The 14,515-nt window shown below is 32.5% G+C and overlaps 2 protein-coding genes across 2 annotated transcripts; both read right to left on the bottom strand.

The window, feature by feature from the left end:
* Positions 1-6,469: 6,469 nt before the first annotated feature.
* LOC126909072 (uncharacterized) lies at positions 6,470-9,226 on the bottom strand. Its single transcript, XM_050691450.1, has one exon. It carries the CDS (start codon positions 9,224-9,226, stop codon positions 6,470-6,472), a length of 2,757 nt encoding a protein of 918 aa, XP_050547407.1.
* A 297-nt stretch (positions 9,227-9,523) lies between these two features.
* Positions 9,524-11,767, bottom strand: LOC126909071 (uncharacterized). The gene has a single exon (XM_050691449.1). It carries the CDS (start codon positions 11,765-11,767, stop codon positions 9,524-9,526), a length of 2,244 nt encoding a protein of 747 aa, XP_050547406.1.
* Positions 11,768-14,515: the final 2,748 nt, after the last annotated feature.

Raw genomic sequence — 14,515 nt, 5'->3', positions numbered from 1 at the left:
GTGCAAGTGAGTTTTTTTAGAGTAGGTAATTGATTTGACNTTTTTTGAGTTACTTTTTATATCGGGGTCAGTGTTTCGAGGGTTTTTCTTTTTTTTTTATAATACAATTCCAAAGAAAAAGGAATATTACCATTCATATGTATATGTAAATTTTAGTTTACTAAAAATCTAGAGCAATCGCCAACGGTAAAATAACAGCTCAAACGAAATCTGCTCTATATGGATTTTATTCTACCAAAAGTACTTTACTTAATTTTTACCTTGAATCGATAGCAATCGCCAACCGTAAAATAACAGCTCAAACGAAGNCGATAGAGTAGGTAATTGATTTGACGCTATATTATTTAAACCCAACTAAACGCTAAATTGTACATTCCGAGACAACAATCATATTATGTCAATTGCCACCGGAATATCTGGTAATATTTTTCTTTTTCTTTGCCTTAATCCCAACTACTTGGGGTCGGGCACCCTTATCCTAAGATTCCACTTGACACGATCTCCCACATCTTCTACGCTCACATCAGCTGTCCTCAAATCGCATTCAATAGCATCCCTCCATCTCTTTTTTGGTCTTCCTCTATCTCTTCTTCCTTCAACATTCATTTCTATAACTGTTCTTACAGCTTTCGATTCTTCTTTCCTCTTATATGCTCGTTCCTTATCCTATCTTTGAATTGTCATCTTATCCACGATTGACGCAACACCTATACTTCCNCTTACCTTTGAATAAGTATTTTTTTTTTCTTTTTTAAAATGTGTCTTTTCACACCGATGATGTTGATGAACTAACTGACATTCAGAGATTCTATGTGCAAGTGAGTTTTTTATGCCACGTTAACCCGTCTTTTATACTTTTCTTTTAATTCAATTAGGGATCAACATCATTAGTGTTTCCAGATATTTTTATTGATATATAATTTAATTGTGATCAAAGTTTACAATATTTTCTTTAAATACACAATAATATGAGTAATAAGATGATAACATAATTTTTGTCACGTTAATACTATTATTACAACAAATCTTAGTGTACATTATTTTAATATTTACAATATTTTTGTAGCATTAGTTAGTCTAATGTCTACTATTGCAGAATAAACACTATAATTGTAAAACATATTCTAATATTTGCAGTGTTATTATGACAGTTTACTTTATATATAAAGTAAAGATTAATATAAATGTAATTAATCTTTACTTTTCTTTTGTAACTTAATGCAAATCTTATAATACATTATAATATCTATAATTATAATGCATTGCTTTGAATGTGTTGAATTCATTACTATACACATAATCACTACCTCATATACACATACTGAAGGACTCTGTACGGATTGCTCCATTGGGATTCCAGACAATAACACGAACAACAAATAAATATTAAATTCCCTCAGGCGAGCCATCCTGATCCGTCAAAATTGCATATATATATATATATATATATATATAACATAGAAAAAAAACAAATACAATATAAAATAGTACATAGTGATATTAATTTAATAATTAAATGATTATAAAAATTCAATAATACTAAATACGTTACAAACAAGTTAGATAAAAAAGTGTATATAATTATGGTATTATGAATTAAATGTTTTAAAACAAATAGACCATAATGATGTTGAAGAATCATGATAAAAATCAAAATTATTTATTTTATTACATAAATTCAACATTCGATTTACCGGAGCGTTTCTACTATAGTTTTGTGTATGAATGGATATATAAAACATTGGATAGGAACGGAGAGATACTTGAGGAACGTTCATCGGTATTAAGTTTAAAATTTCACGGTGTGTTTATCGTGATATTCTATATTACCCTGTGACAATGATTTTTATGAAATTTTTCCTTAATTTTTTTTGAGTTAGAAAAAAATGTTCAATTAATGATGTGTTTTTGTTTATTTATTTATTTTATTTTTGTGTCTGTTACCACTTTTTCTCAGCTCTCATCGAACCGATTTCTTTCAACAATACGTCAAAAGATCAAAAATCGTACCTAGTCGAAGACATTGCCCTTAAAAATTAAAAAATTTTCCTTCGTTCCCCGTAAATGGGGAAAATCTTCAAAAAAATTACAAATCTAAAAATCACTAATTTTTGAAATTTTTAAAATTTTTTTTACTTAAAACTGCCATAATTTTTTCAAAATTTAACAAATCAATATAATTTTTTTTCAATAGATGCCTAATGTTATTACCCATCATTCAATATATTTTTTTATCAATATGACCCTTTACCTGCCCACAGGGAGCGATTAAAAATGACAACTTTTTCACAAAAATTAACTTTTTCAACTTAACTTTTTAAAGTGTTCCTTAAATACTGACACTTTTATGTATACTTTAAATTAAAGGTAATGTAATATACTTTATTATGAAAAAAAAAATGTTCATGGTAAAAAACAAACATCAAAGTCAATAAAAAAAAAATAGTGATTAAAAATATAAAAAAGTGTATATAATTATGGTATTATGAATTAAATGTTTTACAACAAATAGACCATAATGATGTTGAAGAATCATGATAAAAATCAAAATTATTTATTTTATTACATAAATTCAACATTCGATTTACCGGATCGTTTCTACTATAGTTTTGTGTATGAATGAATATATAAAAACGGTAGAACAGTGGGGTCGCGGCACAGTGGTGACGTGGCATAGTTAGATCAAGTATATAATATCTGACAGTGATTAAAATCACTATCATAAGAAACGCTTCGATGCAAATCTGTAGATAGTGTTTCATATAGAGAAATTTGTGGATTATTCCAAAAGCAACATCAACTCTTATTTCTTTAATTATATTCTGATTAGTAGTACTTTGATTTTAAAATATAATATATGAATAAAGACTAATTATAGTTTTCAAATTCAGTATGAAATTGTGAGGCCAGCTATGATGTATAGTTCATAGTGTTGGGCGGTTGATAAGAAAGTAGAGCAGAGAATAAGTGTAGCAGAGATGAGAATGCTTAGTTGGATGAGTGGAGTGACTAGAGAAGATAGGATAAGGAACGAGCATATAAGAGGAAGTATAGGTGTTGCGTCAATCGTGGATAAGATGACAGAAAATAGACTTAGATTGTTTAGTCATGGTATGAGGAAAGAAGAATCGAAAGCTGTAAGAACAGTTATAGAAATGAATGTTGAAGGAAGAAGAGATAGAGGAAGACCAAAAAAGAGATGGAGGGATGCTATTGAATGCGATTTGAGGACAGCTGATGTGAGCGTAGAAGATGTGGGAGATCGTGTCAAGTGGAAGCTTAGGATAAGGGTGGCCGACCCCAAGTAGTTGGGATTAAGGCAAAGAAAAAGAAAAATATTACCAGAAATTCCGGTGGCAATTGACATAATATGATTGTTGTTTCGGAATGTACAATTTAGCGTTTAGTTGGGTTTAAATAATATAGCGTCAAATCAATTACCTACTCTATCGGTTGTATCTTAATATACACTACACTTTAATGATACAATAAATAAATAAACTCACACATACACACATATGCATTTATAACATTGTGTCTAATGTAAGTATAACATGATAAAAAGTAACCGTAAAATGAAAAAAATGGAATATAAATTTTAGTACTCATATTAAATGTAATGTAACTCGAAAAATATTTGTTTAAATGAAAAAATATAAGATAATTTTTTTGTTTATAATTGTCTTTTAAACAACTTTTGTACGAAACTTTTTTTTGTAAGTTAAATATTTTTTGAGAAAATTAAAAAAGCTCATATTTTTGAACTTTTGCGAGGCTGTAAAAAAAAAATCTTAATTTCAATCAATGAAGACTATTAGTATATAAATATACATATTTTAATTCAACTATTAATAACNTGTCATTATACATATTTTAATTCAACTTTTAAAAAAACAAAATTTTTTCCGCAATTTTTCCTTTGTTGACAGGCCTAGATGTCAATTTTAAACTTGTAATTGAGCTAAAAGTTATGGTAATATATTCAATTTTTTTTGCTATAAACTTTCATAAATCTTTATCAAAAATTTTTCATCAATTTTAAAGAACCAAAAAATAGGTTAAAAATGAAAATTTGGACTGATTCATGAGGNATAGGTTAAAATTGAAAATTTGGACTGATTATTTTTAACATATTAAAAATCAAATCAGTAATAATTTGAAAACAATTTTTTTTTCTTTTAATTATTTTTTATATGTAATTAGTAATAATATAAAAAATTAGAATTGATAGATAAAGTCTAATTGCAGATTTGAAAAAAACGCGAAACTTTAATTTAGAAAAGTGTATTTTTGTNGCGAAAATTTGATTTAGAAAAGTATATTTTTGCTTCTGATGAAAGTTCCTTGTAGTCCGTGCATTCATTTATAGTAACAAACAGTTTTTATTGATAATTATTGTATCAAGCCCTTTAAATTTTTATACACGTAAAAGTAAAGCAAAATATAACTTCCTTATTATTTTTATAATTTTTCCGTATAAATTACAATATTAAATTATTAAATATCAATTCCATACTAAATTTAAAAACTATAATTAGTATTTATTCATATATTGTATTTTAAAATCAAAGAACTACTAATCAGGATATAATTAAAGAAATAATAGTTGATGTTGCTTTTGGAATAATCCACCAATTGCCTAATTAAAACAAAGAAAAAAATTGGTTGGGAATTTTTTCTGCTATTCTCCAAAATTACTCCTTCGTTGACTAGAATAAATCATTAAATAGAAAATTTTATGAGAATTAAAACAATGTTAATTTTAAGATTAATATGCAGTCAGGAAATTTTATAATAACTATTTACAGTATATTTATCAGAAAAACTCATTATTTTTTTGCATTTTTATCGTAATAGAACACTTAAATAGAAATCATAATATCATTTCTAAGTAATTTTTGGTATTTAAAAAGATTCTATAATTGAAATATCCAGAACTGAATTAATTTTAATGATTTACTTTAACTAAAAAAGAAAAAAGTTATTATTTTGAATCCCTCTTGTGGGTAGGTAAAGGGTTAGATTTATAAAAAAAACCAAATGATAGATGAAGACATGCATCTAAATAAAAAAAAAATATACTAATTTGGTCATTTTTGATAAAGTTATAACAGTTAACAAAGTTATAAGTTTTATACATTGGATTATAAGGAACTTCCATCAGAAACAAAAATATACTTGTTAGCCAACGGGCTCCTATAATAACGGTTGGCCCGTATGACTGATATGGTAATAATCAACACAGAAAAAAGAAATGAATTAAACAAATGTAAACCCAAATATAATAAAAGAGATTGATATTCGTACAATTCCTATTTGCATATATTATAAAAATAAAAATATGGTATTTTGTTCCGTTTTATAATAAATATAACTAATAAATATCAACAAATATAATGGGCGTCCCCAAGTACAAATGTAGCTACAACTAATAGACTTAACTATAAATAAATTTACATACAATATTATAACAGGATTTAACTCGTTCTATTTACTGATTTGAATGTCTTCCATGTGGTAGCTTCAACTTTGACAATAACAGTCTAACAATAACGGAATAAACCGGTGTTCAAGCTTTCACCAATAACTCCAAACTTAATAAGACCACAACTCTTAAACAAGTCTTTCACGGCTATATACAATAGGCCGGATAACATCAATATGGTAACAAAGAACAAAAAAACACGAGTACGTCGATTACGTAAACGGGTGTTATAATACCATATAGCGCACAGACATATTAACAAATGTCCACCGTAGCTAATCAACCGACAGACTGATTGACCGTGAAACATATTTGGCTCGGTATTGTCAAAGGCCGCCGTATACTTTCACGGTCAAATATTATCACCACTACCTCCGTGTTCAACCGGTACACGTTATCAATGCCGACTGATACAGAGAAGATAACATGTGCTGTTTTGAACATGCTCCCCCTTGGGAGATCCAAATCTTCCAAATGTTGAATGATGATGAATAGAAGTTGAAGACCAAAATCTAGCTGTACATATTACATAATACACATAAATCACCAAACTTTACAATATTAGAAGAAAAACAACAAAAGCCAAAAAAAAAATAAAAAAACATAATAAACATGGTATACAAAAAAAAAAATAATAACAATACTAATAGTAAACATCAACCTCCAATAAAGTTTTTTTTTTTTTTTTTAAAGACTAGAAATGAGTATATATATATATATATTTTTTTTCCGATCTTTGAACATAACATTGAAGATCCCCCCATTAGCACTTAACCTTCCATTAAAATCAATCACTGGGACAACTCGTTATATAATAGGATTTAGTTCATTGATTGTGAGTGAACTAAGCACAAATATCTTGTTAATAACTTACAATAAGATATTAATGAATAAATAAACAGGTAACTACAAGAACAAAGAATAATTTTTCATGAAATAATTATTTAAAAATTCATATTATATATTTTAAACACTAAAAGAAAACTAAATTTCAGTTGGTAACTTAACTAACTTAACTATTGGCCGCGTGAGCTCTCCATGTGTGGTTCTCACACGGGCAACACGTACTACCCCATCAGATCCTGGGAACGTTTGTATAATTCTCGCCATAGACCATCTTATGGGACGGTTTTGAGAATCCTTAATCACCACCAAATCGTTTACCATTAAATTTGGTGCCTCCTTTGTCCATTTTGTACGAGTTTGCAAGGTTTGTAAATACTCAAGATGCCAACGGCGCCAAAACGACTGAACACATTGATTGAGGAGCTTCCATCGGTTAATAATTTTCCGTGAAGTAACTGGTATCGTCTCTTCGGGAACAGCCAACAATGGCTGCCCAATCAGGAAATGTCCGGGAGTTAGACAATCCAGCTCTGATGGATCAGAAGAGGAAGGCGTCAATGGTCGAGAATTTAAAATTCCCTCGATGCGACACAACATAGTTGAAAATTCTTCTAGAGTGAAGTTTTGCTCCCCCATGATACGAACCATCAACATCTTTGCAGAACGTACTGCTGCCTCCCATAATCCTACAAAATGTGGTGCGCTAGGAAGATTAAAGTGCCAATGACTATGAGCACCAGCACTAATGATGTCTCTATTTTCTGGTCTATTTATTATCTCATAAAGTTGTCTTTGCGCACCAATAAAATTCGTGATGCAGTCGGTAAATATGTCATTCGGTAAGCCTCGACGGGCAACGAACCTACTTAATGCCGCTAAAAAAGCATCTGTAGACAATTCTGAGACGAATTCTAAATGTATTGCTTTAACCGTAAAACATACGAATACTGCGATATACACTTTGTAATGACGCGATTTACGTAATCGTTGTTCACGCATGAGAAATGGGCCGGCGAAATCAATTCCAACCCGAGAGAATGGCCGACATTCTGATACTCGAGATCGTGGCAAGTCCGACATCAATGGCTGTGAATTTATTCCAGATAACCGTACACACTTAGTACACTTACTAACTACATGGCGAATGAGAGATCGTATAGAAGGAATCCAAAATTTACGACCAATTATTGATGTTAATACACGTGGACCACTGTGTCCAGTAAGCTCATGCCAGTGTCGTACAAATAATAAAGCCATATGTGAAGACTTTGGCACCAATATGGGATGCTTTTGATTTTCTGACAAATCAGAATGCACCAATCTACCACCGACCCGAATCAAACCAGCAGTGTCTATGAAGGGTCTTAAGCAAGCAATAGGTCGACAAGATACGGGTAAGTTATGTTTCAGTTCATGTAAAAGTGTGCCAAGGGAAGACGCCTGAGCTGCCAATGCGATCACATTAGCTGCCTGATCTAACTCTGTACGAGTTAAAAAATCCGTGGATTTGATTTGCTTACGATGACATAGCAAAACACGCTGTAGCCTTGCGACGACACGAATCATACGCCAATACGAGGAAAACCGATCAAACCATTCTTCTTTAACTTCAACTGATAATGTTGTAACAGGTATTGGTTTGACATCAGGCAATTGATCAATTGACAGAAGTGGTATTTTACTATCCGACTCAAGTGGTAGTCCTGATAATAAATCTGGACCATGCCAATACAGCTCATGATTCATCAATTCCAAAGGTGTCATCCCACGTGATGCGCAATCCGCCGGGTTGTCCGCGGAGGGAATATAAGACCAATGCGCGTCCGGTATTAGCGAATGAATTTTAAAGATTCTATTAGAAACAAATATTTTAAACTTCTCCTGACACATGGATAACCAACTGAGAACAATCGTAGAATCCGACCAAGCCCACATGCCCATGATATTTAATTCTTGAGACAATATGCTATGGATGCGAGCCATCCATCGGGCTAATAAAACTGCAGCACACAGCTCTAACCTAGGGATCGTTTCGGACTTCATCGGGGCTAATTTTGTTTTCGTTCCAATCATAGAGATTGAGGGTGGTCCTGAAGCGTTTTCAATTCTTAAATAAACCATGGCGGCACATCCACGCTCCGATGCATCGCAAAAACCACACAAAATGCCTTTTATCCGATGACGTGTATGTATGAAACGCGGTATTGTCAAATTCTGCAAGGAAGGCAACTCCGAAATAAATGAACACCACAAGTCGAGGATTTCAGTTGGTAATTGGTCATCCCAATCTAATTGGGCTTTCCACACACGTTGCATCAACTGTTTTGCAAGAAACACCACCGGAGAAATCAAACATAATGGGTTAAAAATTCTGGCAATTAGGGAAAGCATGCCACGCTTTGTGGTTACTAGTGAATTAGGTTCATATGAATAATATAAAAAATCATCTCGATGATTCCAACGCAAACCCAACACCTTCACACCATCCTTACCCTCATCATCGAACGACAAGGAGCCGCATGCCCGATTTTCAGGCACTACTGCCTCCAATATATCCTGTAAATTACTGGACCACTTTTTCAAATCCATTCCCGACTTGTTAAGAACTGAAATTAAATCCTTTTGTAATTGCCTCACACCAATTACTGAATCTGCTCCAAAACATATATCATCGACATAGGTATGATATTGTAGCGCTTGTCGAACTAATGGAAAATCTGCACAATCATGGTCAGCTATATATTTTAATGTACGTAAGGCAAGATATGGAGCACAGTTGACTCCATACGTAACTGTGTTGAGTTCAAATTCTTGGATGGCATCCGAGGGTGTAGCTCGCCACAAAATATGTTGAAAACGCCTATGTTCAGGATTGATTTCGATCTGTCGGTACATCTTGCAAATATCAGCCGTAAATGCGTACCGGTAAAGGCNCAAATATCAGCCGTGAATGCGTACCGGTAAAGGTGAAACAACAATAATACGTCGACAACATCACGCTGGAGTTTAGGTCCGGACAACAAACAACAATTAAGAGATAACCCATTGTATGCTTTCGCAGACGCATCAAACACAACTCGAAATTTTGGATTCACATCCGAGGGACGGTATATCGCATGGTGTGGTATAAAGTAATAACCCGGTGATGGCGCTATATTCATGTGACCAAGTGAAATGTACTCTTCCATAAAGTTACAATACAATTCTCGCATCCANTTCCATAGAGTTACAATACAATTCTCGCATCCGATGATCAGACTCCAGTTTCCTTTCCAAATGGTGAAAGCGTTTTAATGCAACCTCTCGTGATCCAATAAAAGTATTGTCAACAATCTCATGCTTCAATGGTAAAGAAACAGACAAACGACCGGAGGCGGATCGAGTACAACCATTTAAGAACACGCTCTCACACTTGCCTTCATCAGTGAAGTCCGCTGGAGCGGCGTCTGGCTCTTCTAGCGTCCAAAATCTTTCCATCATAATATCTAGTGAAGTTACCAACGACACTGGGCATGAATGAGGTGGATGTTGTTCAGACGTGGGTACAGAACCAATCAATATCCAACCAAATATGGAGCTGAATGCAACAGGACAAGAATCATCAACAGAAAAACGCTTACCGTTGAGAATGAACGCAAAAGCATCAGCACCTAACAGCAAGTCAACTGGTGCAGGAGAATTAAATTGTGGATCAGCCAATGCTAAACTACTATATTTATTCGCAATCATATTAGATATCTTAGAACGAGGCATATTAGCTGTAATAGTAGGAAAGACCCAGGCCGTAATCAGCAACACCGGCGACGTCGCAAATCGTGGCCTTATTTCACAGTTAACCAAACCTTGGACATTTTGAACAGCTGCCCCAGCCAATCCTGCCACCGGAGCAGTCCATTTAGTTTGATATAGTCCTAACCGTTTCACACAAGATGATGTCATGGCACATATTTGCGATGCCGAATCTATTAGCGTCCTCACTGTATGGAGCGTACCCGCAATATCTGATACATGCACGAGGGCTGTACCCAACAATACGGAAAAGGAATTGGACTGACCAACAAGAGATGATGTAGATGGCATGTCAGTAACACCGACAGGTATATCTATGTCACTTTGAGGTTGTATTGTGTCCTTGTGTAATAAGATATGATGATGGCGAGAACATTTACTGCATGACGATTTACCATTACATTTTTGAGCCCAATGACCTCCACGGAGGCATCTATAGCAAATAAAATTCTTTCTCACCCACTTTAAACGCGTCTCCACTGCCCAGCTTTTGAACTGTTCACATGATGTCAGAGCATGAAAACCTTGACAGCACTTGCATAAAGGCGATGTTTGTTGAGTTCCTGCAGTGAGAAATGTCGAGGGTTGCGATCTTTTCCATCGACTATGATGATTGAATTTATTATCTGAGTTTGAATGGTGTTTATCGGGTTTTCCCTTGATTGAAGAAGTTGATGGTGTAGCTACTGCATCTGGACCACGTACTAACTGCAATATTGAAATGCGCCTCTTGATAAAAGACATAAGACTAGATACTGTAGGGAACACATCTAATGCCTGCTCTTCAAACATGGAGCGACATGAAGCAGGTAAACATCTAGAAGCCATTGTAAATAAAATAAAGTCACCTAAATCTGAAATGTTCATTGATTTGAGGACAGCAACGTTATCATCGAACAAAGCAAGGATCTTGATTAAGTCAGGCAATGATTCATGATTTGATAGTGGTGCTTTAATCAGTTTCTCAACTAAAGAACTAGCTACTAACCGAGGCCGATCGTATAAAGCTTCCAGAGTTGACCATACCAACTTGTAATTGTCCCCCGCTGAAGTTATTCCACGAACAGCTTCCAAAGCTTGCTCATTGAGACAACCAAACAAATAATACATTTTATCTATGTTAGATAAATTTGAACGTTGATCAACCATAGATATAAAACGATCTCGAAAAAATGACCAACTGTAAATATCACCGCTAAAATTAGGTAGCGGTATCTTCGGGAGCCGTGTGCCTTCAATATGGCTTGCTGACTGAGGGGATACTACATGATCCACAGTAGCACTGAATTCGACAGGAGTAATTTGCGCCTTCTCAATGGACGGACCAAGTGGATTAATAACTGACGGCATCCTATCACTGGTAATTATTGGTTCTATTGGCTCCTCTGTTGCTGAGACCATTGACTGATCCGCCTCGTAATCTCGAAGTCTATTGGCTGTTGCCTTGACAAACGCGACCAGTCCCTCAAGCTGAATATTTAACGCATCGGAATAATCTGATAATTCATCAAGATCGATTAATACATTCACATACGCATCATCTTCAACTAAAAAAGCCTTCCACAATTGATCGATGCCATCAGACAAGACTAAAAATTGACCCGCCATATTAAGGTCCACGATAGCTCCTTGGGCAGCAGTATGCATAGCCTGGATTCGGTTTGCATAACCAGCGCGCTTCACCTATGCCCGATCCCGTAATCGAGTTGCTGCTGTGGATGCCATGAAGACGTGTTAAATAACACAAATATCGCTCACAATTAATAAATAAAACAAATTTTTTTTTTTTTTGAAACAATATGTAATTGTAAAGGACCAATTTAATTAGACAATAACAAAAGAAAATGCCGATCAACGAATGAAATTAATCCAAGAAACAAATTACTAAAAGTTAATTCAATAAACGACTAGCTAATAAGAATTTTTTTTTTTTTTTCAACAAAGAAAGTGTCGCTGACCACAATATAATGGATTGAGAAAAAATTATAATTATTTTCCTTCTGCGTATCTCTAGGTGCTAATAACTTGGCTAATATTCAAGGAAAATACTAGTATCACTGATAATTATATATAAAAACAAAACAAAATATGTAATTAAAACCAACTATACAAATGTATAAACACTCAACGCACACGCGCGATCATCTTATACTTATCAATAATTTATACTTAAGTATACAAAACCAAATTAAAAAAAACAACAAACATTTTTTTTTTTTACTATTACTATTTACCAATTGTACTCATATGCTACATATAAAGATCTGAGCGGGCCCATACAGGCTCAGACAAAAACGTTAACCGCGCTCTGCGACCAAATGTTAGCCAACGGGCTCCTATAATAACGGTTGGCCCGTATAACTGATATGGTAATAATTAACACAGAAAAAAGAAATGAATTAAACAAATGTATACCCAAATATAATAAAAGAGATTGATATTCGTACAATTCCTATTTGCATATATTATAAAAATAAAAATATGGTATTTTGTTCGGTTTTATAATAAATATAACTAATAAATATCAACAAATATAATGGGCGTCCCCAAGTACAAATGTAGCTACAACTAATAGACTTAACTATAAATAAATTTACATACAATATTATAACAGGATTTAACTCGTTCTATTTACTGATTTGAATGTCTTCCATGTGGTAGCTTCAACTTTGACAATAACAGTCTAACAATAACGGAATAAACCGGTGTTCAAGCTTTCACCAATAACTCCAAACTTAATAAGACCACAACTCTTAAACAAGTCTTTCACGGCTATATACAATAGGCCGGATAACAACAATATGGTAACAAAGAACAAAAAAACACGAGTACGTCGATTACGTAAACGGGTGTTATAATACCATATAGCGCACAGACACATTAACAAATGTCCACCGTAGCTAATCAACCGACAGACTGATTGACCGTGAAACATATTTGGCTCGGTATTGTCAAAGGCCGCCGTATACTTTCACGGTCAAATATTATCACCACTACCTCCGTGTTCAACCGGTACACGTTATCAATGCCGACTGATACAGAGAAGATAACATGTGCTGTTTTGAACANTATACACTGGACTACAAGGAACTTCCATCAGAAACAAAAATATACTATTCTAAATCAACTTTTCGCGATGTTTTAAAATGTGCAATTAGACTTTTTCTATAACTTCTAAGTTTTAATATTATTAAAAAATAGTATTTACATATGAAAAAAAATAATTAAGAACAAAAAAAATTGTTTTAAATTAATACTGAGTTTAATTAATAATAAGTTAAAAATAAGGAAAATGACATATTTAACCTATTTTTTTAATCGTTTAAAGTTGATAAATTATTGTTGTAAATGTTTATAATAAAAAAAAAATAATTTATTTTACCATAACTTTTAGCTCAATTGGTAAGTTTGACATTGACATCTATAAATAGAAAATTTTATGACAATTAAAAGAATTGTATCGTTAAGATCAATATGCAGTCAGAAAGTTTTATAATTACAATTTATTGTAAATTTATCAGAAAAGCTCAATATTTTTTTGCATTTTTATGGTAATAGATAACTTAAATAGGAGTAATAGTGTTAATTTCCTAGTAACTTTTGTTGTTTGAAAAAATTCTACAATTGAAATATTGAGAACTTAATTAATTTTAGTGATTTACTTTAACTAAATGAACCAATCAAAACATAGTTGTTAAAAAGATCTACTCANAATCAAAACAAAGTTGTTAAAAAGATCTACTCAATAGCGTACTATAAAATTTGATTATAATTGTAAAAATCCATTATTAATTCAGGAGAAACTAGCAATCATTTTTTTTAGAAATTATTTATATAGCAACATGTTACCAAAAAATTTTGAATATTATAGTCTAGTAGTAGCGCACACAAATAGAGTAAAAAAATTATTAAATTACAAAGTAAAATGATTTAATTTTGTAGTTGAAACCTATCATATCAAACTTCATTCGTCAATAAATACTTTGAAAACATTAGAAATTAATGATTTTAATTGTCTTTATGGAGAACATGGAATAACTAACTGTTTAATTGATAAATTCAAATTTTTTTAAAATTTTTGAGGGTAATATTTTCAACTAGATACGAATTGTAATAATTTGACATATCTTTGAAAAAAGTAGGTCAAGTTAGAGCAGAGAAAATTAATGATTGTCACAAAAAAATATCTTCTCAGCTTTGCAACGAAGCTAAAACTTAAAATATAGTAAAATAATTTTAATACGAATAAGAAATTTCTTTTCGCTAGTGATGATTACAGTGATGGGATCCTTGATCTTTATTGAAGTTATTGAATCTAAATGAGATAAAAATCAAACGAGTTAAAAATTTATACTAACTTAAAAAGAATTAAGAAAAAATGCAAAAAATTCATTG

The sequence above is a fragment of the Daktulosphaira vitifoliae genome, unplaced genomic scaffold (assembly GCF_025091365.1).
Source record: "Daktulosphaira vitifoliae isolate Bord-2020 unplaced genomic scaffold, ASM2509136v1 Scaffold_103, whole genome shotgun sequence".
NCBI classification, from domain to species: Eukaryota; Metazoa; Arthropoda; class Insecta; order Hemiptera; family Phylloxeridae; genus Daktulosphaira; species Daktulosphaira vitifoliae.
The sequence above is the reverse complement of the archived record's forward strand: the minus strand, read 5'-3'. Positions and strand labels throughout refer to the sequence as shown.

Excerpts from the sequence above, each read along its gene's own strand:
- LOC126909072 (XM_050691450.1), bottom strand. The coding sequence starts at position 9,226 with ATGTACCGACAGATCGAAATCAATCCTGAACATAGGCGTTTTCAACAT.